The 26,781-nt window shown below is 32.6% G+C and overlaps 1 protein-coding gene across 1 annotated transcript; it reads right to left on the bottom strand.

The window, feature by feature from the left end:
- Positions 1 to 42: 42 nt before the first annotated feature.
- Positions 43 to 22,449, bottom strand: LOC148610532 (uncharacterized). The gene is made up of 11 exons (XM_088595652.1): positions 22,403 to 22,449; positions 21,518 to 21,589; positions 8,478 to 8,803; positions 8,095 to 8,137; positions 7,478 to 7,603; positions 6,096 to 6,158; positions 3,052 to 3,144; positions 2,533 to 2,601; positions 2,084 to 2,119; positions 1,619 to 1,652; positions 43 to 228 (listed from the first exon to the last, which is right to left on the bottom strand). Exons 1-10 carry the CDS (start codon positions 22,425 to 22,427, stop codon positions 1,621 to 1,623), a joined length of 885 nt encoding a protein of 294 aa, XP_088451778.1. The 5' UTR covers positions 22,428 to 22,449; the 3' UTR covers positions 43 to 228; positions 1,619 to 1,620.
- Positions 22,450 to 26,781: the final 4,332 nt, after the last annotated feature.

The raw sequence follows: 26,781 nt of genomic DNA, 5'->3' as shown, positions 1-26,781 counted from the left end.
ACAATTTGTAGTATGTCGTACATGTACATTGAGTTGAAAATCATACCATTGTTTATGTTTTCAATAAAAAGTCATTTTGAACACGTTTTATCTCGTCTTCCGAAGCAACTTCTTATCTTTCTTGTTGTCAAAACTCATTCAATTGCCCAGTTGCGTTGTTTGAACACTGCACCATCCTTTTTCAATCGCCATTTCATTGCTTGGCACCATATCAACCAGGATGCATAGCTTTTAACAAGTGTAAGTACAATAAAGAATAACATCACAATTTATTATATTAAAAATTTCACATGTTTCTGCACACATTTTTATTACAAATGACATATTTTATACATTAATGATTTTAAAAATGCGTCTTTAAAAAGGAAGAGATCCATACACAATCAAAACCTATATATCATGTAGGGGGATATTTGTTTTATCAGTTCCGAGCTAAAAAAAAGAGTAAAAATTAAAGAATGTCATGTTTTATCAAAGCTTTTTCAATGTCTGAAATCGGGAAAACGACAATAAAACATCCTCATTTTATTGGTGTACCTTAGAAGAATTTGCTTCACCAAAACGGTACAAGTATACTTCTGTCAAAGACAAAAATAGTATGAAGAGTTGGAAACCAAAGATTGAGATACATTTACCGGAGAAATGGCCCCCTTGTTTTTCCTGAAAATTGATGTTCGAGTCACAGAAAACTTTTACTTGCAGAACAAAAGTGTTAAAGCCAAGGTTTAATTGCCTGTATTAATAACTTTTCTGTGCCCTGTAGAATAGTAATAATCGTCGGTCAAAGAAGAGCTGATTTTCTTGAAATTGAAATATACCAGGACATATTAGCAGTGACAACGTAGATCCGAGTAAAAAAACTGAATCCAAAGAGTTACCAGACAAGCCCCGAACACCACCAATTCACTGTCACGAAACTTGGTCATGAAATAGACCTATGACTGCTGGCTCGACAGTGTACTATAATTAAGACATTTCTTTATAACTGTTATTTTTTCCCTTTTTACGTATCTGTAACTTTAGAAGAAGTTCGGCGTCGAACCACCTTGTAATTATAAAAGTAAAAATATTGGTCACGGGACTGTTTCTCACTGAACTATAGGGGAAAGTGTAGAACGCTTTACTTAACTAGGTCATAATATTAAAAGAAAAATTTGTCTTTACAAGTTTACAATATAACTTTGCTGAAATATATTGTTTTATCTTTGGGAAATTAGGTAAAATTAAGATAAAATAAGGCCATCACTTATTGATTAATTATAACAATCGATAATAAGAACATGAATGATATTTTGACCCATTATAAATGTATACAAATTATAAATAGGAGCACATGTAACTATTTTATAGTATTGAGGGTCATTACAGTACTGCATTAAGTCTTGAACATAAAATACAGATTGGGAACATTATATTACCATGTTTAGAAACTCAGCCTAGAAGGGCGCCAAATATGTCCCGTAGTGTACCATGTCCTTTACATATATACTTTAAAAAGGTGTAATCTTTTGAAAGTACTGTTTCATGTAGTGTTTTTGATTTTATTTGTGATGTTCTTTTATTGCTCAAAATTAAACTGAGAATATTTATAAAACACTTATTAATATTGTATGCTCACTCTCAATCATCAGACATGATTTGTAGTTGGAAAGCTGGAAAAAAAATCACTGAAAGCTTGGTATCGTGTGATTAAATGTTACTTCGCATGTTCTTTCCACCCAATCCTAACACATGCATTTATACGCACGAAGATTGTAAGTTAAAAATCTACATGTATGATCATTAATTAGAGAATAAAAAAATTGAGCAATCTAGATAAAGTTATATCAAATGTAAAATACTTTATTTTAAACCATTATTTTGGTTCCCTTGATTACTCTTAAAAACACTGAGACCATAACGACAAGGCTTTTCTCAGGTGATTTCAGAAATTTCATCGTAGGAAGTGTCCAGTGTTTTGGTAAAATAAACGCGTACTTCATGAACAGTAAAGGTGACACTAATAAAGATACAATGTAGTAAATACTGTAAAAGAAATGTACAATATAATTAGATAAAAGATAGACAAAAGTTTGAATATTACCTTCTACTGGACCATGATAACTCATTTTGCTTGATTCTGTAAATGAAAGGAAAGCCGCATTTCATAACACGAAAGAATACAATTTTGAAGTATAATTTGATATTTATATTAAATATTTGATATTATCAACTGGGCAGTCATTAGCACACACATTTTCAATTTAAATAACATAATATGTTGGTGAATCTTGTTTAAACGAGATGAAGTAATGTGTATCTTATCTTGGATATATGTCACAAGAGAATGAAAAAATCTCGATGCAACTTTGCAATACACTTGTGCCTGTCTCTTGTTATAATATGATGGTTGTGTTTATATAGGTTTCGATAGGGACTGCACTGTGTTAAGGGGAATGTTTTGTTTTTAATTCTATCTAATGAAAGGTAATAACAACATTCCCGAACTGATAAAATCTGGGCAATTGTTTAATTTGGGTGTAAGATACGTACCTCTATTTAGGCAAAGAAAATTGCAAATAAAACCATACAGAATTCCAAACACAAGAAAAACCCATTTTGCTGAAAAAAAAAAAAAAAAAAAAAAAAAAAAAGTCCTGATGATTCTTCACTTAAATCTCATCCGATAGAGTAAGATAATCGTGCATTTGCTTTAATCTCATCCGATAGAATAATATAACCGTGCATTTGATTTTCATGGAATTACAAGTAAATGTTAAAAACAACAAGACATCTAAACTGGAAAGATAATTTGTTGAATATCCTATTTAAAAAAAATGTGGACTTGTTTTCGCCATACCGATTGAGTGTAATTGAGCGAATATTACTACTTATTCGTAATGACGTTTAAACATATTTCCAAACTTGTTTTTCTGAAAATTTCTTTCTTGGTGTTTGTATCAGTCAAATGTAAGTAACAACTTTTATTGTACTAAATTAATTATACGACAAACCTTACAATTACTCTTGCGTTCAGTTAATAAATAACAATATACATTTTAATTAACTTACAAATGCAATTTTGGTCCCGTTCCATTATACCTGCGATAGATGCAAGGCTAAGCAATAAACAAATGCAGACAAAGAATGAAATCCTTTTGAACCCTAAATTTAAAGAAAAAGAAAACACGTTATCATGAGTTAAATGTTTTCGAATTTGCGGTAAAGTACGAAGTTATATGCGAAGATTAGGAAAACCCAAATTGCAATGGAGAATACGTCTATTGTATGTATTTTTTTAGGTCTTTTGACAGAAACACAGCTTTACAATACCATGAACTAATATGGTTATTCATACGGACGATAACATACATGGTTCACTTTTTGCCGTTCAAACGAATATTTTGGTAATGCCCGAATGTTATTTTCCCAGACAGCATGCCTCCGTTGGGCCAACGTTGGCTGATAGTTGGTTCGTTGGCTTTTAGTTGGCGTTGGCAAGACGACATTGGCCCCTTGTAGCAGTGAGTGGTCCTACTTGATAAGCTAATGTCGTTTGGAAATTTTAAATAATTTCAAACTATAAAATGGTTCTACACTGGCCCACATCAGGTCCAACGTTGGCCCTACTACATTAATGACAACTATTGCATTTTATATTTCTTTTTAATAACTTGTTTTAGAAGATATTTGTAATTGAGAGTATTGTTAAATTTCAATTTAAAAAAAAACTACGATAACATAATTTGCAGTTTTCTACATTTGTCCAACCTAGAGCCAACGGTGAGCCAACATTTAACCAACATTGATCCAACGTCAAAACAACTTTGTAACATGGTAACGAACATGTTAAAACAGATTTGATTCTATATGAAATAATGTATATCGATCTCAGGAAAAGTAATACGTTAAAGCAAATCCAGGGTCTGAAAAATTCCCAACGATGTTAGAACTATCAAATTTCCGAAGCAAATTTTTGGTCGTTCCCTCCGCGGGACTCCAACTCGTACCGCTGTGACATCTATGGCAACACCGCCTGCACTAAGTCCAGCGCCCTAGACCACTCGGCCAGCTAGGCTATATAAAATATAGCTTTCGCTGGCCGGGTCATTCCTTCTCGTAGGATTAATCTAGGGCTGTAACTTAGTACACGATGTATGGTAGTACGGGACAGTTCATCTAGGTGTTATTATGTAGGATAGAGGATCAATTTAATGATGCAAGTCACAACAAATTAATATTATACCAAGTCTCAGAATGTGACGACTCTATTCGCTACACTGCTCCATCGGATCAAATTGATACAGGGAAGATAACGTAAATTTATAGAAGGGTCTGAAAAATTCCCAACGATGTTAGAACTATCGAAATTTGCGAAGCAAACTCGTACCGCTGTGACATCTATGGCAACACCGCCTGCACGAAGTCCAGCGCCCTAGACCACTCGGCCAGGTAGGCTATATAAAATATAGCTTTCGCTGGCCGGGTCATTCCTCATCGTAGGATTAATCTAGGGTCCCGTTCGAGTCCCGCGGAGGGAACGACCAAAAATTTGCTTCGTAAATTTGATAGTTCTAACATCGTTTGGAATTTTTTAGACCCTTCTATAAGTTTACATTATCTTCCCTGTATCAATGTAACAGTATAGCGAATAGAGTCGTCACATCTGAGACGTTGTATATAAAAATATAGCTTTCGCTTGCCAGGTCATTCCTCCTCGTAGGATAAATCTAGGGCTGTAACACGATGTATATATATCTATCATCGTTTGAAAAGAAGTCAACAATTACTCCAACAGGTTTTTGGGTCGTTAAAATCGATGTGATACATAGCAAAAAATTAAAAATGAACGTCTAAATATTTCAACGTCAACAAATGATGGTTAATTTACATTGAATATTTCGGTTAACCGATATCCTTCTTCAGCACAAAATTAACAAAGTTCAAGATAAAAAAAAATATATTATGAAGCTGAATCACGCAGCGAATGATCATACCATTATCAAAGGCACACATAACAAAATATTTAGGAAACTAAATAAGAACCATTACAAGAGTGTTTATTAAAAACTGGAAATAAATTATATGTGGAAAACAATTTTAAAAAAGTCAAATTAAATTATAGTAGCACATCGTATTGATGTGTAGCATAGTGTTTTACCAGCTTTAAACAATGATTTAGTTTGTTTCGTTAATTCCAACTGAAGAAATAGTTTGTAATTTGTTCACAAAAAAGGATGCCGAGACACTCTTTTCCTTTTTGACCAATTGTTATTATGACCTATGATCGTAACAACAATGTTGTAGAGATCCTCCTGGGTGTTTTCGGCAGATATCAGATGCCGACTAAGCGGTCTGGATTACATGTGTAGTCACAGCGATAACCATTTATTCGTCTGCATACCCATAGGCACTGGAGAAGGTATATGGTGTTTCCGGTTTTTCACTTTGACAAAAATGGTGTATTTCCAGATTAGTGTCTTTTAAACATTTGGATATGCAGTATCTCGGAACAAATCTTACATCTTTTCTTTTACCAGGTCATTTCTTGGACTCCTCGGTCTAAGGAATGCCAGAACAGGTGCCTCAGAAAAGACTTTGGAGAGTTTAGGATTTTTTTTAAATGACTTCCCAATTCGGACAGAATAGCTGGTAGAGTTTACTAAGGGTTGGATGGTAAGTCAGCACAAGAGGAACCATTTTGTTCTTTTTCTTGGATTTGTACTCGAGGATATCATTTCGGCTAATTTTGTAAGCACTTTCGAATCCCCGATCTACGTATGTTAATTTTGAGCCACGCGAGAACAAATGAACACGGATTTCATTTAGACGTTTTTCACTGGTATTGTCAAATGTGTCGAATTTAGGAGAGGCTGGCTGTACAATGTTTTGGGTGACAGCTATTAGGAGAAAAGTATTGGTGACTATCAGTTGGTTTTCTGTGACATCTATTGACATTTCACAGTCTCTTACAGACCTTGTAGTATTTAAAAATGTAAATTTAGTTTCAGAATTTGCCCAAAGTAGAAATGCTCTGTGGGTTCGTCTTGAATTTTTAAGAAATTATTGCTGCTCAAATAATACTTCATTCTAAAAAAGAAACATTATGTACGTACTAAAAATACGATTCGCTAGCAATTTACTTCCTCTATCATCGGCGAAAACATTTCGAAGGGTATCTGTAATATAGACATGAGAAAATCATGCTAGATTTAAGAAGAAGTCAATGCACTTTCAGAAATATCCAAATCATATGTAACATGAAATAACTATAAGCACATTTTGGCAAATTTTACACAACTTGATATTTTAAACAAAGCAAAGAACTGCTTAGAAATATGTGGAGTTTTCTGTAAATCTGTGACGGATGTATACAATTCTCTGCTTTTCTGATACAACCGAACCGAACGAATGCATTTTTCTGCAAAATGTACGTACAAATAATTATGCCGATTATATAGTGGAGCGATCAATTCGTAAAAAGGTTTATTCTAAGAGTTTAATCCATCGATCGCCAATACATCTACAACATTTGTTTATTTCGAAATTGTTGAATGATAATATTATTTTGATTTTGCCCCTTTGTAGCAACAGATATGGTCTGAATTTCGTTATAGTTATGCAAACATATCCAATGTTAAAGCCTTCCCATGTTGGTCTTATTTTCTAACATTTGACATCGAACCTTTGAATTTGAATAATACAAAGCTTGCAACTTGCTTTGTGTTGGTGACAAAAATGTCCTAGCAAAAAACTCGTACATTAATAGGCTTTACGTGTTGAAAGTTTACGTTTTTACACACACAAGTAAATTTTAACTGAATTTAGAAAACAATATTATGTCACAATGAGGTCAACAATTTTTCTAACATTTTGCCATTTGAGAAACGTACATACAGACAGAGCAGTATATAGACAGTGTAGGATTCGTAAACAAGGTTCCGGTGGTCAAAACCTACCTTTGTTAAAAATGCAGTTTAATTTAGGCAAATTGTTTGAATAAATATACAAATGATAGCCTAGTCCTAATTCTTAAATGCCTGTATAAAGATAAAAAAGGATATGTAATTACATGATGAGCATTGTCAATTTTTACCACACGACGACAAACATCAAAACCGCACGTCAAATGATGTTAATCAAAAACAGATTCTACATTTTGAGTTAATAATAATGTCACAAACACAAGACATACCTTAACTTTTAGCTAAACTTTTCATTAGCATGTCCAAACCCACTGCATTTAAATTTTGTAAACAATTTTATGAAAAAAATTAGACTATGAAAAACGCAAACAATACATATAAATGAGTTCCATCCGAGCAAAACTCGTATAACCTTTTACGAACATTCAATACCACCTTCATTTTTAAGTCGTTTAAAATCTTAATGTGTGTTTACCGGTGAATTTGAAATATATATTTTTTTCAAACTGCATCTGCCCACATGTAAGAGAGTTTTTAGTTTTAAATATATTTAAAAGCATTTAAAAGCATACCATCAACACAACGTAGACTTTTTTCGAAAAACGAAGAAACAAAACCACAAAGAACTATCGACCCTAATGCACCACTGGTTGTCAGGAACAAAACTTGTTGTAGACAAGAACAATGACATGTTTTTTCTGTAATACAAAAGAAAACATGAGAACCTATTGTTTTGATAGCAAATGAGTTCAGAATGTAGCATTGAAAATAAGCTTAACGCTGCAATTAATCACACGACTAATCTGCAATGACAATGAAGTCGCTTTTGGATCCATTCATCCGTCATTAAATCAATCAAATAATCAATATACACGCTTACAGTTGTTAAGCTGCATGACTGTATATTTAAATCACATGATTACATAAATTGCTCTCTAATAACAAAATTGATATCAAAATATTTAACAAATACGTGTGAATATTAACATGGTAAACATGCTAACATGTTGTAGCTCTCAAATTACTACTGAATGACAATTTATCGATGTTTCAAATCCCCCTTTCCTATACAATTACTGCAGAAAGGAAAATAAAAAGAATTCAGAATAACGTTCGACCGAAATTTCTTTTTAAATACCATAAGAGTGCACAGGTTATTAAGTGTGATACACATGTAAAAAGTCTATACCTTGATTCACCGTTTCATTGAATGCAAATTTTGTGATTCGTTCTGGAATAAAAAAAGGATGAATTAATTAAGCATTTTGAATACGTAAAAAGGCATTGTTCAAAAATGTTTTCAATTTGAAACCTAAACTAAATTCTAACACAATATAGATTCAACGTAGATGAAAAATATCGATGATTAGATTTCTTGGCCTCGCCATCTTCGACAGTATGAGAACTGAAGGAAAACTAGATTGTCTGTGCAAGTTGGAAACCATCATTTGAACTGTTATCGACCTAACTTAGCTTAATGTTCTACCTACATTTTAATAACTTTAATGATAACTGTTTATAATGTTTAGAGAAGCAAAAAGAAAAAACAAATGAGAAAAAGAAATACTTAACATATGGCAGCCAAACTGTTATTGTAGCATCATCTTGTCTCCTGCCATGCAAGCAAGACCAATTACCAAATATGTCTCCATCACCAGCATTGTAGTCATAACTAAATTCAACAGTTCTTTTTTGTTTGTCGTAAGACATATTACCAGCTGACAAAAACGACTCACATTTGATAGTGGGTAGCACAAAGCAATCACCTACAATACCCCCTTTAGGGTTTGTAATGTAAACTGGGAGATAAAGATTAAAAATCTGACAAGTCAGTGTCAGTGCCTTTTCAGTTATAATCCAATGAAAGCACACATTTGTTTCTTCCAAACCTATGGCACCTGCAAAAATGTAGAATGAAAAACGATCACGTAAAGACCAACATTAGATTATACAACAATGTTCGAATGCAAATTTTCGAATTTTGAAAAGTTTTATATATATATTTAGGAGTCTGGCACAAAATTGTCGGACAACAAGCAAACAAGATTATCAAATTACAGAATTACAATATAAAATCAAAAATACTACCAGCGTTTTTAAGAACGTGTAGGTATATAGAGGGACGAAACATCAACATCCCCCCCCCCAAAAAAAAAAATAAATAAATAGATAAATAAATAAATAATAATAATAATAATAAAAAAAAACAAAAATCAAAATAAAAGACAAAGGTCTATATGGTTTTTTTTAAAGAAAAAATGACACATTAAGTTCCTTTGTGCTAAATCCTTATACCGAGCAGAAATTAAATATTTAAAATCGACAGTTGGGGTACCGCCATAGGTCAAAAGGCAAAATTACGTAATCTAATAATCCTTTGATCTTTATATGTGCACCTAGATCGATAAATGATTAAACCGACCATAAATCTTCCAGGGCCTGAATTTGTATATTTCAAATAATATGTTTATATCCTTTATTTTGCTAAACCTTTGAAAACAGAAAAAATGCATATTTTACAATATGAATGTACAATTGTTGAAGTTCAAAAAACAAAGAAACAAAACAAGTAATAAAGATAAATACAAAGTTTGAAGTACAAAAAAGAAAACTATAAAAAAAAAAAATAATAATAAATAAATAAAAAAAAATAAAAGAGATAAATACAAAGATAAGGAGCATATCAAAAATGTGGGTTAGGGTGTGGTGGGTAAAATCAGGGTGGTGAGTAAATGGCTAAATGGGAGAATCCATTTTTATTGATAATTCCGATAAATTGACACAACAAGGTGTTGCAATATTTTTATCATTAAGCATATTTAAATACCCTGATTTTGTTTTAATAGTCCGTAATTCCATGTTTTAGTGCGTTTTCAACATTTAAACACAAACTTTGGGTAAAGTGTTCATGAAGAGTTTTTTCAACAATGCTTTTAAACCATTTACCATTAAAGACAAATTGATAGAGCCATTTGTATTGCAAGTACACTCATTCAAAATGTTTTGTTAGTTTGATTATCAGCGTATAAGCAATGGTACTTTTTACCTGGACCATTCAAATGTTTCACCCTATAAGAAATTATTACTTTAATGTCAAAGACTAAAATGTATCTTCTTAGTTTACCATAAACTATGGAGCTAGGCGTTGTTAATATACTCGGAGTAGAAGTTTACAAAAAATTTAAATGGATTTTTTTCTTTCATAATTTCATTAGGATCAAAGACCTATATTGCACAATCATACAGTAGGATTGGCGTGACAAGTTTATCCGGATGACATTTAATTGAAATATTATGGACTTGCCCTTTTTTTAATTTATGCAAGGCTGTATTTGCCTTTTCGCAAAATGAAGTTTGTAGGTTTTAAAGTTTCCACTCTTTAAAATATGTATACCTAGGTAGTTAGTTATTTACGATTTCTACAGCAGGATTTTGGAAACAAAATTCACAGTACTTGGTTGTCTATTACACGAATAATTTCTTTTCAATTGCAGTAGTTACTTATTTAAGCCCATAACCTATTAATTGTTTCATCCTGGTCCACTACTCCTATTGCACACGGGAATAAATATAATTTCTTACTATCAAAATATATACAAGATATGATTTTTTTATACGTATGGTGTTTAACTTGAAAAATTGTCCCGTTTATATTCCAGAAGGCGCAATACAAATATAAATACAGTGAAATATCCTTCTAGGAATTTACATTGGTTTTGTTTGATCATTGAAGATTTCTCCGAACATCTATAAAACCCATCTTTCAGTACAGATGAAAGCAATCCTTGCATTGCATATGGAAGAACCTCTCGGTGGTGGATTTGGCTTCATTTTTCGATAGATGTGGTTATGAGTACTTCTTGTATATAACTGATATTTTGATTATGATCTTCCTACATATTTGAATTTAATGCTCCTGATGGGAGAATACTCCTTGAAACACGTGTACAGCATATCGAAATTTACAATATATGAAACTGGTATTTTTTGTATTCATACTATTGGTAATTTCATACATGTGGGCACAAACGAGCAAATAATTGCCCGAAAGTCCCTTATCCAAAATGTCTGGATTTCCGCCTGTCATACGATATTTGGGACCCCTGCGAAATATTGACCCTGGGGTTAAAATATCATAGCGAAATTTTGTCCCTCCTTATAATAAATTGATACCTCTGTATGATATGTTAACCCCCCGATATTTTGACTCCCAACTGCGAGTTGAATAATACAAAGGGGTTAATATATCATAACAGGGGGATTATTTATCGCAGGAGGGGTTAAAATATTGCAGCAGGAGGTGAAAAAATCATATCAGTGGCTTAAATTTATCGCAGCAGGGGGATTAAAATATCATAACAGTCAGGTTATTTTGTTGCAGCAGGGGATTACAATTTCATAGCAAGGGGTACTTTTGGTAGGAGGGGGTTGAAATATCGCAGTAGGGTGTTAAAATATGACAGGGTGTTGAAATTTCACGGCAGGGGTCAATTTATCGCTGGAGGGGGTTAAAATATGGCAGCAAGGGGTAAAAATATAACAGGGGTTAATTTGTGATAGGAGGGGTTTTAAAATATTGCAGCAAGGTGTTTATAATTGTCAGTAGTTTAATTAGTATGAATTGTATCTTTTTTTCTGCAGTTCAGTATTCACGTTTTTAATTTGTTTTTGTTTCTGTTTATGTGATAGGCAGAAACAAAAATAACAAAATGCATACTGAGCTATAGTTTTATTTATTTATTATCACATTCTTATCAATAACATACTGTAAGTTAACATAGAGTAATATTAAATTGTGCTTACGTCATTCATACTAAATAAATAACACTCATGCACTAAATATAGGTTCACACTCATGTCCCGACTACAAAAGTACAACATGAAGGTTGATAATACAAAATTATTTTAGTCCACAGATTTTCTTTATTCCTCATATCTAGTAAGAAGTTTATGCTGGATGAATAACTTCAGAATTATACATTTAACTACATACATCAACCAGGGAGAATACATTGTCTTTAAACTTCTGAGGAGTAGGAACCTTTGCGCTCCGCTACAGGAGGCTAAATTGCCCGACCCTACCCATCCCTCTCTTTTTCTTGTGGCCATCAAAATTTGTCGACCCTATTATCCTTGAGACCCATCCCTTTAATCATTTCATCATCATCACTTCATGTTAATTTTATCATCCCTTTCATGCTCATCGCCTGAAATATTGCTGCTCGGGCATTAAACCTCAACAAACAAACAAACAAAACTTGTCATCAATGTCTGGAAGTCTGCAGTCGTCAGTGCATAACCTGCAACATAGAGGCGCTGGTTGTTGTATGTCGTTGTGAAATGGAATCTGGATTCTTTCGACATTGTAACCAAGTGGTACAGGGTAAAGAGTTGGCAGTATGTCTTCAGGCTGTTGTCGATGATTTAGGGCATTTTCGGTTGTGTCTTCAATGGTTTTTCAGCAGGATCTGTCGACCTGGCAGGAGTGGCTTGTGATTATGCTGGTCATAGTAGAATTTTTGTTTTTCTTGAGCCTTCTTTATCTTTTTTTTAGTGGCAGCCCGAGTCTGAATTAGCTGAACAAAAGACTAAATTCTACTTGTCAGTTCATCTGACCCAGTGGATTCAGGACTTGGCATGAAACGATCTAGTTCAACTGGTAGTGTTGCCTGTCTGCCATAAACAAGAAAGAATGGTGTCTGCTTGTTAGACCTTTGCTAGCTTGCTCTTGCTGCAAATGCGACTTGTTGCAGGTACAGATCACAGTCATCCTATTGGTCATTGACGTATTTTTTAAGTGAATTGCAAAGAGTTTGTTTGAATCTTTCTGTCAAGCCATTGGTCTGAGGTTGGTAGGGTGAAGTAATCTTGTGGTTGATGTTCAAACGTTTACAAATAATGTTGTTCACTTTGTTACAGAACTCTACATCTGTCAGGTATGACCTCGGATGGGCGTGCTTTGAAGGAATAGCTTTCACCTCAGGCCACTTGGTAAAGTAGTCTGTCAGAACTGCAATATACTTTGACCCTCTTTCAGTAGTATGTAGGAGACCAACCAAGTCAAAGCCAATCAGGTTAAATGACTTGTCCTTAACAGGTATTGGGTGCAGGGTGCTGGATACTTTAGCTTAGTGGTTCTGGCGCTGACACTGGTCTCATTGTTTGATATACTCATTTATTTCAACCTCCATTCCTGGCCAGAAGTAACGTTCCCTTAATTTCAGCGACGTTCGTGTGATTCCCTGGTGTTCAGCTATAGGATCAGAATGACAACCTTGTAGAATGTCTTTGATGACTCGGACGGGTCCATAGGTCTTGTGGTCATACAGAAGTGTACCATTAGGTCAGCTGTACCTCTTGACTTTCCTTCTGTAATTGTTTTTCTAGTTTTTTGTCTGAAAGATAAATACTTTCATAATAAGTGTACTGTTCAGCTTGTTACTTTCTATCAGTTAAATTCAGGTAAGGGTCACCCATTTAACTAATAAATGTTACAGGGGTCATTTATTTGATTTCAGGTATAATATTTAAGTAAGGGCTTAGGTGCACATAATTAAAACAAAATGGGGATCATATATTCAATTGATTTCTTCTGTATCTTTTGTGCTATTTTTTGTCACAGTTTATATATGAGTTTTTTTAAAGACCTGTATTTTATGTTGATATAACTGAATTGATAGTGGTATTATGATACACCAGTATTACAATCTGTTTTTATTACATGTTAGAGATTATCTCAAACGCAAATACATAGCTTTGCTAAGTGCAGCATGATAGAATTGCAACATGTTGAACTTTAGGCACAAAATTTGTTTTTGAAACGCTTTAACATAGGCTGTTATTTGAAAAAGATTTAGATGATATTTTTAAGTTTTTACAAATTGTTCCTAAGGACATGGTAGAGATCTAGGTAGTTTTGGGAGTTTTTGCCCAAGCATTTTTGGAAATAAAGGACAAAAAGGAAGAAAATGGATGCTATCACTAGAATTGATAGAAAAAAGTTTAATGTTGATTGAATTTTTATGATTCAGATGTCAATCAGTTCCTTTTGAAATTCGATTGAAAAAAATTTACAGGGTAGGCCTATCATTAACCGTTTTGGTGTCAAAGGGGTACAAAATTGGGCCACACCCCCCCTCCAAAAAAAAAAAAAACAAAAACAAAAACATTTTTTTATTTTTGAATTATTTATTTTTTCCATTCCTTATGAGAATCCTAGGCTGTGTTCAGATATCTCAGACTATTTCGAGTTATAAGGGGTCAAATGGCCACACCCCAAAAAAAATCAAGTTTTTAAATTTTTGATCCAATTTCAGATTTTTTTATTGGATTCCTGGTGAAAATTCCTGCCTGTACTTTCTAATTTTGAATATCTCTTAAATTTTTCAAACTATAAGGCCCACCCCAAAAAAATCAACTATTCAATTTTGTTCATTATAATCCCTGCTTCAATTTTTCAATCAGATTTTAGTTGTTTGTTTGCATTTTTTAAATAAGGGCCAAAGATGATCTTGCCCCCCCAGAAACAACTATCTAAACAATTTTGGTCAGATTTAAAAGAAAGTCAAATATTATATTCCTCTTGAAAATTCAGATATCAGATGTCTCTTAATTTTTTTTTTTACGAACTTTAAGAGGTCGTGAATGCAAGATTTTGCTTCCTTGTTTCACTCAGATGGAATGGAGTGAAAATCCTCGTCAAAGGGACAATCCCCCCCCCCCCAAAAAAAAAAAAAAAAAAAAAAAAAAACAACTTTTCAGCTCAATTAGCCTAAAGGATTTTGCAATTAACTCAAAAAGAATTGGGTTTAGCTAACATCTGGCAGTGGATAAAATTGTTCAGTATGATGGGATAGACCTACATGTATGCCAATATTTTCAGAAAAATCTGTTAATGGATGTTTGAATTATGGGTCCTGAAAAGAATTTTTTTCGATTTTTTTTCAAAAAGGTGAAAATCTTATCCTATGAAACTACTGGATGGATTGAAACAAAACTTAGCATAAATGTTCTGTAGAACAATTTTAACAATCTGTGTATCTGAGTTTTTGATCTTACAAAAAACGTGGCTGTGGTACTAAAAATAGACCAATATGGTAAAATAGCCGAATAACTCAAAAGCAGCTGGGTTTAGCTCAAGTCTGAGTAGAAACAGGAAGTAAATAGTTCTGCATGATGAGATGGACTTCTGCAATATAAGTGGCGCACAATTGGTCCCCATCGAAATTCCAATAACTTGACAATAACCAGTTTCGCCATTGCCTACGAAAATGTTGTCTATCAAGAATTCAAGTGTTGTAAGCATATCAAAAAAGTAGTTTTTATGTTTTTTTTATTACTAAAAATGATCTAAAAGTATTGAAACAAATATATTCACACCCCAATTAAATCAATGACCATTCCATAAGATACGTAAAGTTTTGTTTTATGAGATTATGTGGAAGTGTAGTGTATAAAATAAAAACTTTAAAAAATTGTTTACGACACAACAACAAAGGACAACAGAGGACGACGATGGATGCCAAGTGATGGCAATAGATATCATGGCTTTTTAGCCTAGGTAAGCTAGAAACGTCAACTTTTCAGTAAGGGGTCAAAGATTTTTTTTAATTTTCTGTAATGTTTTATTTCTAACATCTGTTTGCATTTTGTGTTGAGACAGTTAACTTATGTATACGTGAATAGTTTACAATGAATTAGTACCAAAAGATGTCATACCACAACAGTAAAGCTGGGATTGATTCTGAGGGTTGTGATTTGAACAATTTGGGAGTTAGGAAACAAAAGGGTCTAGAACAGGTTTTTTTGGTGTCCCCACAATGACTTCAGACAAAGTTCAAATTTATGTAAAAATATGTTTATGAAATTGTACAAAAAGATTCATACCACAAAAGGACAGTTATGGGTTGATGATAGGGTCATGACTTGAACTTGTTTTAAGACTGACCAAATATATTCATACAATTTCATTGATCATCTTAAGAAATGATGAATCATCCCCTGTCTGGTTTTTAGGTAGAACCATGCTTTTAAAACAATTTATCTAAACAGTTGTTTTTTCATACCACCAAGGATGATTGGTATCAATTGCCTAAAAGATAAGTAAGTGGCCACAATCAAGCATTGACTGAAATTTTACTTCATCCTTGTGTACCATTGTTTACATGCTAGGATGATCCCATACTGTTAAAATAAGCAGTGCTTCACATTTGAGAGTTCCATTTTAAACGACTTTTTGTACACTTGTAAATGTTATTATATCCCTTTGCAGGATTTGGACAATATGAATTATTAATATATTGGATCATACACATCTACATATATGAAGTGTAGCCTTCCTATAAAAATCCTCTAAAATCCTTTAAGTGGTTTAGGAGATATGCAATTCCTAGGTGTCAACATATTACATCCTTTAAGGTAGGTCAATCCTATTACATGCAGCATACTTTTCTGTTATTCATCTTTCAAAATCAAGCAGAAGGATGTATTTTTATGAGCAAATAATGTTTGGATGCTAGGATGACCCCATACTGTTAAAAAAAAACAGTGCTTCACGTTTGAGATTTCCTTTCCAAAAGATTTTTGTACATCTGAAGTTCTTATTAAATCCCTCTGCAGGATTTGGACAACATGAATTATCAATATATTGGATCATACTCATCTACATATATGAAGTGTAGCCATCCTATAAAAATCCACTAAAATCTTTTAAGTAGTTTAGAAGATATGCAATTGCTAGGTGTCAACATATTATATCCTTTAAGGTCGAGCAATGCTATTTCATGCAGCATACTTTTCTGTTATTCATCTTTCAAAATCAAGCAAATAATGTTTGAAATTATGTAATATATCTGTATGGTAAAACTATACAATATTTTGTTTTAAAAAGCTCTTTCGTGGTGGAGATACACGTATTTAATAGCAATCACAGGCACTTGGGGGTGCAGATGACTTCAACCACCCTTCTTTCTTAGTTTACTGTCCAGAGTGAATATGATATAAGGCATTTTTATATGATCAATTTAAATAAATGGTTCCAGAAAGTGATAAAACTACGATTTTGAATATCAAATTAACGAATCAGGAGGAAATAATGGTTCTGGAGTAAAAAGGGGGGTGGGTGATTAAAGTTTGTCTTTCAGACATTGGTAGGACTTATTGTAAGGACAATTTAAGAAATTTGAAAGTTTCTTTTTTTCTATTACAGTTTTCAAGATATTGACTAAAAACTGTAAAAAATAAATAAAAAAACCGCGTTAGTTTTCATCTTTCAAGGACATTAATTTTTACTTTCTAGGAGTCGTCTGACAATTGTGATCCCTGAAGACTTTTGTAGGCCTTATAATAAGGATCATTTTAGCAATTGAAAGAATTTGGCTAAGGTCTCACTAACCACACCCGGGTCAAATGGCCATCCCTATGTAGTACTAAAAACACACTGAACCTAGACATAGGCATTGTAAGTGCATTATTTGTGTGTATTATGATTAAAAGTAGTCAAAATAAAGCTGAGAATAACTACAAAAGTGTATGAATATTGTTTACATGTGTGAGTAATTTGCCTCCATGCTGTCAGCAGAACAGGTAAAAATGTGGATTTTCAGTATTATTAATTCAAGTAAATTTTGTTAAGAATTTCTACAATCATCGTACCATTAGCATAATGATTTTGGAAACCTTATTTTCCAAGCTTCGCCACGGTATGCAACTTTAAGATATCATTTGTCCTGGGAATTCACAGTGAGACTTTAAAAATTACTTTTTTAACATGTAAAGTAATGGAAACATTAGAAGTGGTTAGTGAGACCTAAACCTAATGGTTTTTGAGATATATGCAAAAAACTACTGTCTGACCCCTATGTTGTATGTTTACTAACAGCGGTCATGTTTTTCGACGGATCAAAAATCCCCACATTAGTTCTATGTAGGATACCCAAAGGAATACTAAGTTTACTTCCAATTGGTCAAGTAGTGTCAGAAGAGAAGATTTTGGAAAGAAACAACGTCAAAAAAGGCAACAACTGTAACATGACTTAACATATTAAAACGAAAATTTGTCCACAGATAGATCTCTTCATGCTTTTACCCAATGTCAGAATTTTGCTTCACCTAACGTTTTTTTTTTTAGATATTTGCAAAAAACTACAGTCTGATACCTATGTTTTATTTTTAGTACCGGTCATGTTTTTCAATGAATCTAAAATCCCCATATCAGTTATGTGCGTGATACCCCAAGGAACCATGATAAGTTTGATTCCAAGTAGTGTCAGAGAAAAGTTTCGAAAATTTTTTAACGACGATGATGACGGACGCCAGTGATGACAGTAGCTCACATTACCTTTGGCCAGGTGAGGTAAAAATATGTTCTAGGAATAAACATTAGGTCAAAGGTCACAAACAAATATTTACATCATGGTCCACGGTAATTAGAATTTTTTTAAAGCAAAATATTTAAATTAACTTTGACCTTTTAAGCCATAGCAGATATGTATTCATAATAATCATGCGGAATAGGGAGTTGAAGAAATATATTTTTAAATCCAAAGCCTTAACACGTGAGATTAGCCCCTGAGCTGATATAGAACAGATTTAAGACTAATTCTATGTAGTCACAGTCAATGTTATCATTAGTTTCATTATTGTTTAAAATAACATTCAGGCAAGACTGAATAGAAAGGTATTCAGTTTTCAATGTCCATCCTATGTTTACATCAATAAAACAATACTATTATCAGTTAGACCATATAGCATATCATATTTGACTGACTGACTGATTGACTGGCAGGCTGGCTGACTTACTTACCTTTACAATACTTACTTACTTACTTACTTGTACTCACTTGGTATAAATTTACATATTTACTTACTTACCATACTAGTCATAAAAGACATAATGGAGTTATGTGGTCAGCGCTGAATTATACTTAACAAAAATAATTAAGTATATTAGTTATAACAAACGGTTTAACTAAGTCTAAGTTATAAATTCTGCTTTTTCATTGTCAGGCAGCTGGAATATAGAACAAACATTAGGCTCATGACAGAAAAATTAAGAATGTCTTAGAAACTAAGAAACAGTAATGAACCTCATATAGACAATATAGTCTAAAACATAAGACAGCAGTTGTGTTGAAACACAGGCATTGAGACATTTAAATAGGACTTGCTTCGCTATTTTGTTCAATTACTAAGTAAGAGTTGATGGACAAAGAAACCTGAGCAGACTTTATATTATAATACAGATTGGGAACAAATGGAAAAAGCAGTTTATCATGTTACTCCCATTGAAATGCCCCACACTTGACACATCAGTAGAATAGTTTTTGACTGGCAAAAACTTACAACATAAGAATTCCCCCGTTAGGATGTATTACAAAAAGAAGTAGAGTGGATTAGCTATGTCCATGCTTATCATTGTGCTTGACTAATTTGTGCAGGAAGGAAAACTTTAATTAAATTAATAATTTTTAGAGCAATGAAATGGCACTGAAAAGTACTGAAAAGTCGGTAAATATGATATATGCATTAAGGACATCCATATGGACAGTGAAAGAATACAAATCATAAAATGAAAGAAGCCTTTGTGGCCATAAAAATATACTATAAATGTTTGGAAATTCAAAGTTAGGGACAGGAAAACATATCCAAAAAAGGCACTACTGTTTATAGTAATTTGGAAAGACAAGATCAGAACCATATAGGCACATTGAAGCCGAAACTGACCTATTGATGTTAAAAAAAAAGCTTTTTCGTATGCTTAAAATGCCGAATATTTGTAAAAATGCTTACAATGGCACAATTTTCCCCCAATCATCAGTCTACAAGCAGTATACGTGTTTTGTATGTATACTAGACATTATAAAGTCAGGCTGACAGATTATAACTTGTGTGTATCTTTTTTTCCAACAAATGCCTTAAAAGTCAATGGTATGTTGTTTTCCCCTGACGTAACATTGAAGTAAAATTTATTTAAAAAGATTGCCATTTTTTTAATAAGTACTTCCGTTTTCTTTAGAATATAGTTTATTGTTCAACAATCAAAATTTATAACTCAAAAATCAATATTTATGTTGTCTTTGTGGAAAGTTTATGAAAAGTACTAACTAAACTTTAATTTGAAAAACATTATTTCTCATAAATTATACTACTCTGGTAATAGTATATTCATTCAGGAACTATTTGGTGAATACTATTTCTTAATTGAAAATTGGCAATAAGAAATTATGAATACATTTGGTTGTGATTTCATCAGATTTAATTAGAATTACACTCACATTATATAAGGTATAAAAAACAAATGAAAAAAAGCCTTTCCTTAAATAATAAACAACAAAATGTAAAAAAATAGTAAATGACTCACATTGACATATGCTGGCCATGATTTCTTTTTAGGATCACTTTTCAGATAGTTGTAGAAGCTGTTGTATTCATCCATAGTTGATAAATGAACTTCAAACATTTCGCATATTATAAATATAATAAAAGGTCTGTACACCTTTTGTTTAAAGGGATACCAATCAAAAATGTATATTGCAAAGATTTGACAGTTCTGTAAAGGAGTCCTCCTTGTCTACAGGAAGATATAATTAAAGGTGTCAACACATCTCATTTAAGGGGAAGCCATAATTCTTTGTAAAAACATTGTACTTGTAGCACCTTTGTTTTTATTTCTTGATGTATTCATACTTCTACTATTTGTGTAATTGGATTAAAACAATTATTTTAGAGTAAAGGGAAAAAAGGAACTTAATATTATAATTGAAAATATTATTATTACTATAGATAAATAAGAAGAAAAAACTTGATCACTATTTTTTTATCATAAATATTTTAATGTAGGAAAAGAATTTTAGCCAAAAATAATAGGAGTTTTTTTTGCCCAATAAATGTTATAATGGTAATGTAAAGCTTGTTTTCAGCTGTTATCAGAATAAAAAAAGGTTTTTGTTTTTTTTCATAAGCAAATAATGATTCAGATGACTGTGATGATCTTGTATTTCAAATCTGTAATAAGTTCGATATTGCTGCTATATTTAAACCCCCTGCTGCGATAATTAACCCCTGTAAAGGGGGGGGGGGGTTTAAAATATCAAAAAGGTGGAAATGTTAAAATAACCTCGGTGGTCAATAATTCATACAATATATTGACCCCGGGGTTAAGATATCATATTATACTTTGACTTCGGGGTCAATATTTCTCAAAACAACATGCCCCCCCCCCACCAGTCAAATCATGGATTTTAACGATATTAGTCTGACACATGTTTTTACGTGTTATATTTGGCATAAATTTGTATCTTTATTAATTTTGATAATCCATTAGCTAGTTTGTAAAATCTAAAGCCATTGATAATGTGTTGTAAAAGAATTACTCAAAACATATTTTTTTCATTTTCAACCAGTTTTGTTTTCCGTGTTCCGTTCTCTTTCCGTGAACTGTATTTATTCCATTACAGTTAACCGTTTTCAGTGTGATTGGGGAAGTTATTTGATTCAGGGATGGCAAATTTAATTTGATGCTTTGGAAAGAAAATTTAATGGAGTTATCTTAGCCCGTTTTCTAAAATGACACACAGAAAAGAAAGGAAATATACATCATAATTTTTTCTTACTTGATGTGTGCGTTTTATCCAATACGCAAGTTATGAGCAACACCTCTAATAACAATAAGACATTGGCTACTACTGAAAAAAAAACATAAACATAGTATAAAAACATGACAATATATAACAATTGATAAATAAACAATACAAAAGCTTAATAAAGCATTCTCTTACATATTCTAATTGGTGCATGACTCATTAACATGATCATGTTTCAATAAAATCAAAAACACAACCTTAAACTTTCGAACAAGCATGTCGTATGATCTGCTGCACATAAATGGGTATGATTATACAAAATTCATTTGGCCTTCTATTATACCTTAAACTGATTGTCTGTGGGTCAGATATTGACATCGTATCCCTATATCAAACATTCCATCTATATTAAAATATAACAATCTCATTATGATCCGATATCATTTGTTTCATTGGAAACCTTTTCCGTAAAAACTTAAAACAAAAGGTCATTTGAAGTTCCCTTATCACACTATTTACTGACTAATTGACACAGATAATGCTACAAAGTTACGATTACACCTCTAAAAGTGTTATTTTTAGAATGCATGATTACTGTTACCATACATTTACTGTATTTGTTAGATTGTCTTGCTTGTTTAAAATGACATCTATTTTAGTTTACGTGCTTTTTAAGAAAACAAAATAACACTAAAGATTCGGACGAGGGAAAATCCGAGGACAAAGGATAACTAGCACTTCCAAAAAGACAACAGGCGAGGGACAGATTAATTCTTCACTTTTCTTCAACCCCCCCCCCCCCCAAAAAAAAAGGAGAACTGAATTTAATCAATAAATTAATCTTGACAAAATTTATGTGAACAAAATGAGACATTTTAGGGCAATGAAGTCTTTTCCTTCTTCATTCAATCCTACCTCTTTTTCGAATAATTTCCGCCATTATGGTGACCTAAATATTTAAATTTAAATGGAAAACCTTTTTTAAATTTTATCTTTCGTCCTTTATTTTAAATCACCGTGATAAATGTGGGAATAGGTGAACATATTTTTGTGAACTGCATTGCCAGAATCACAAAAGGTCTATTCATTTAAATTCTTACCAACTGTCTACAGATGTACATTATTACATTTGGCAGAGACTGCATTTTGACGGAAAGTATTTACATAAAACAAAATGAAGCTATGACAAATTAAATTATTATGTATGCATTTTCCCTATAGATTGCAATGTATGAAATATTGTTATAGCAAGTCAAGGATGGATCTTATATCATCTCTAAAGTGTCTGAAATAATAATCCGGTAGTGGTCTTAAAAATCTTGTTACATGCACAAAATGGGGATATACACTACATATTTGTCAAATGCTTACCATCGTAGTTAGCGGATAGGTGTGAGAGAAACTGTTTTACGATAAAAAAAGAAATAGAAAATAAAATAATTAGACATTGGGTCAAAATTTAAAGCTTTGGATAATCAACCAAAATATGCGACACTTCATCCGCAGGTCTTCTATCCACATGCAAAATATCAAAAGACAAACACCTAACACAAAAATGTTACAGCCGGAACAAGAAATTACCATGAAAAAATAAATAATTCAACCTCAAGACCATAGACATCATCAATTGTAAGAGACACTATGTGTTTAGATGACTTATCCACATGCCAAATATCATAAAACTATCTCATGAGACAAAAACGTTACAGACCGTATCAGATTTACCATGTAAGAATTAATAATTCAACCTCAAGGTCAAAGTACAAGGCCAAACATCATCATTAATGGTGCGCATCACTTCGTCTTATGGTGATTTATCCACATGCAAAATATCAAAATCCTCTCTCACAAGACCAAAACGTTACACCCCGGAAAAGAAATTACCATGTACAAATCAATAGTTTAACCTCAAGGTCCATGACCGAACGCCATCATCAATAGTACGCGACACTTCGTCTTAGATAATCCATCCACATGCAAAGTATCAAAAGCATATCTTATAAGGCAAAAGAGTTACAGTCGCGACAATATTTTGTAACGGAAGGACAGACAGAGCAATTACTGAAGGGCGACTGCAACTTTTTTGTGGCAGTACCCTAATAATACTGTAAAATAATTGGTTAATACTCTCATCTGGTCTATAAATTTGTTTAATACTATTTTGAGAGGAAATATTCAAAGTAAGGTTGATGTGGTATTACTAGCTTCTCCATGAAAACAATATGCCTAGACCTAAGCTTGGCTCTGTGAATGAAGTGTTTTTTGTAAGTCATTTGACCTATTTTAGGTGGGAGGCTAACAGACTCATCAATTGAAATATGGTGGTAGCATACCTAATATCTGTGAAACCAGGTAGGACATAAGAAGAGACCTAACATCAATATGATTGCAACAATTACCAGTCAATTAAGCATGAAAAATGGGTTATATGATCCCAATTTTTTTAGCATAACAGTACATGCTTAGAAGTATCTGGCAATTAATAAATATTGTATGAATTTTTGTTCGGAAGAACTGATATACTTAATACCATAATGAATTAAAGCTTGGTTTTGAAATACAAGACTACAAGTTTCGTAAAATTCTACCCAGTTGTTTTCAGAGGAGAAGCCTGACAAACGTTGTGACAGACACAAAGACAGGCGAAAAACAATATTTCTCCCCAGCAAAGTGGAGGGAGACGTAATAAAGGTACGTGTTGGTATCAGTTCTAGTATATGGTGAAGCAAGACTTTAATCAACCAGATTCAGTCAAGCATTAAATGTAGGTTAAATTCATCTCTCTTTGTGGGATATTCTTTTTTTAATAGCTGCAACCACATATCTGCAGGATTGCATATTGGCAATTCAAGTTTGATGTTATTAACAAGGATGAATAAAGCTTGATATGTAGGTCAAATCGACATTTTATTTGTTTGATAGTTATTTCAAACTATATGATGGCAGTGCACCTATTATCTGAGAAATCAAGTCAGATGTAATAGTGTTTTTATAACATTTCATTTGACATATATGTAAGTTAAAAACCATTTGAGCTTGAAATATAGGTCTTCTCAAGGGTGTAAAGGTGATTTTCATAAAATTTACTCTAAAATCTTTTAAAATTAATCGACTAGTAAATCTTTAAGTATACATGTTTAATATGAAAACTTCATATTTGCGCATTCTACGATGTCAGTCTAATCTTTCTTTCGGATAATTTTCATACTTTGTTAGAAACAATTCCAAATCATCTTCCAAATATACAGAAGAACATGTTTACAAAATCTTGGACTTTTGGATCAAATACGAGTGGTATCATTTTATCGTTTCAGTGCGTAATGGCTGACGTAAATTCAAACGTTCAAGAGAATGACAAACGTTAACTTATATACAAAATCATACTGCGGAAGGGAAACGAATGGATATTACGCAATGCACTGATGAGGACATGAAAATTCACTGGCGGAAAATAAAAATAAAAAATTGAAAGTACGATTCCACCAATGTACTATTCGTAACTCAATATAATGTCCTCAATTGATGGGTTGAGTCTACTTTGAGCAGGGGCTCCTGCATCCAGTTAAATTTTCGTTTAAACTTATCAAATACTCATACTTTTAAAATGCTATACCGGATTCATCTAAACTGAATATTTTTTCATTCATTAAAAATATTAAAAGCATTTTCTATTCTTGTCTACATATTTACTTTAAAATCAAGCTAAAGCACTTCACTTTTGCTAGATGATCTGAAGATTGTAGGTAACAAGAAATACGGGTGAATCAGAAACCTGATTTATCCTATTTATTCCAAATTATTTTTTACCGAAAATGAAATATTTTATCACAGGTCGCATATATCTACACTTGAAATTGATTTTTATTGACGTTTTCAACGTGTGTAGTCCGTACCGACCATTTGAAAATGACATGCCTTCATCAGTCCAGTAAGCAAAATACTTGGAGTCTTGAAACTAAGCACTTACCTCTTACCATCTTATCAACCGCATTGTACATATTAAAGAAAGGCCATACCCTTTAAATATTATTGGTTCATTTAAAATAGGGTCACTAGACCCCTCACCTATTCCCCAAAAGAATTACTTTTAATGAGCCCAAGTTCTTAAAAAAAACCCTAACTCCCCAAATTTAGTAAAACATCACTTATTTTGGTAACAATTTTTACAATATATCATTTAAATCTATTATTATAGGTCTTCGATCTTCAATATGATAGAGGCCAGATTTCATAACATGCATCTGCAGGGGATGGGAATGATAAGGACGATGGGCCAATTTCCCTTGTTGGCTGAAAATTGTCCCTTTGCATAAATGTCCACTTTGAAAATATTTGAAAAAAAGTTCCTGTCCAGTCCCTGCATCATCTGCAGTACCATACTTGTCATTTAGTTTAAGAAAAATAAGATTTTGTTGAACTTTTATGTTTTAACAAATTGTTGTTTTCCTTTTCATCATCTCTATGAAAAGTTTACTGGAGGCTCGTTGATAAAGAAACTCAATTCATATTCACAGGTTTTGGTTCTTGTCAAGGCTGAGACAAAAATGATTGTTTTCTATATTTTAAAGAAAATAATTTTGAATAAAGAGCTCCGTTTCAAGTACATGATACTCCCGTTGCCCTTTTAACTTGTCCTTATGTTTCAAACGAATTTATATGATCAACTAGAATTACTGTGAACCCATTCAAATACCCCCACCCCCAAATAAACAAAAAGGTAAGTAAAAACTGCACTAAAAAATTTGGCTACATTTGGTTTAGCTTAGATTGTTGTTTTGATTTTTTACCCATACATTTCTATCTTGTTCAAAACGCACTATACTGACAAGGTAGCCAAGTACCTTTTGTATTTATTAGTAGATCATCATAACAAATGGTCTGTTTTCAATGATTTTTCAAGAAATACAATTTCCGTGGCCTTTTCCATGTTTTTTGAAGAGTAAAACATCATATCACTGAAATGTAAAATTTGACATTGATAAAAACCGAAAGGGAGCTTACTTCAACAGATCTGAACAATTCACCCAAGTTTCTTAAAGTTAGTCAAAGTGTTTTTTAGTAATTGTGCGAAAACTTGAAAATCCCCCTATTTTAATTAAAAAAAATCATAACTCGGAAAGGAAAATTCTGAGCTTACGTCAATATATATAAACAATTCACCAAAGTTTCAAAACAGTTGGTGTAAGTGTTTTTGTGTTATTGTCCGAAGTGTAGACGACGGACGGACGGACAACGGTATACCATAATACGCCGGGCGTATAAAAATATTTCTTCCAAATGCAATAGTAGTATAT

Source organism: Perna viridis, chromosome 8 (assembly GCF_037379345.1).
Source record: "Perna viridis isolate PV_CMFRI_1.1 ecotype Kerala chromosome 8, ASM3737934v1, whole genome shotgun sequence".
NCBI classification, from domain to species: Eukaryota; Metazoa; Mollusca; class Bivalvia; order Mytilida; family Mytilidae; genus Perna; species Perna viridis.
This window is presented reverse-complemented; position numbering and strand designations above follow the sequence as displayed.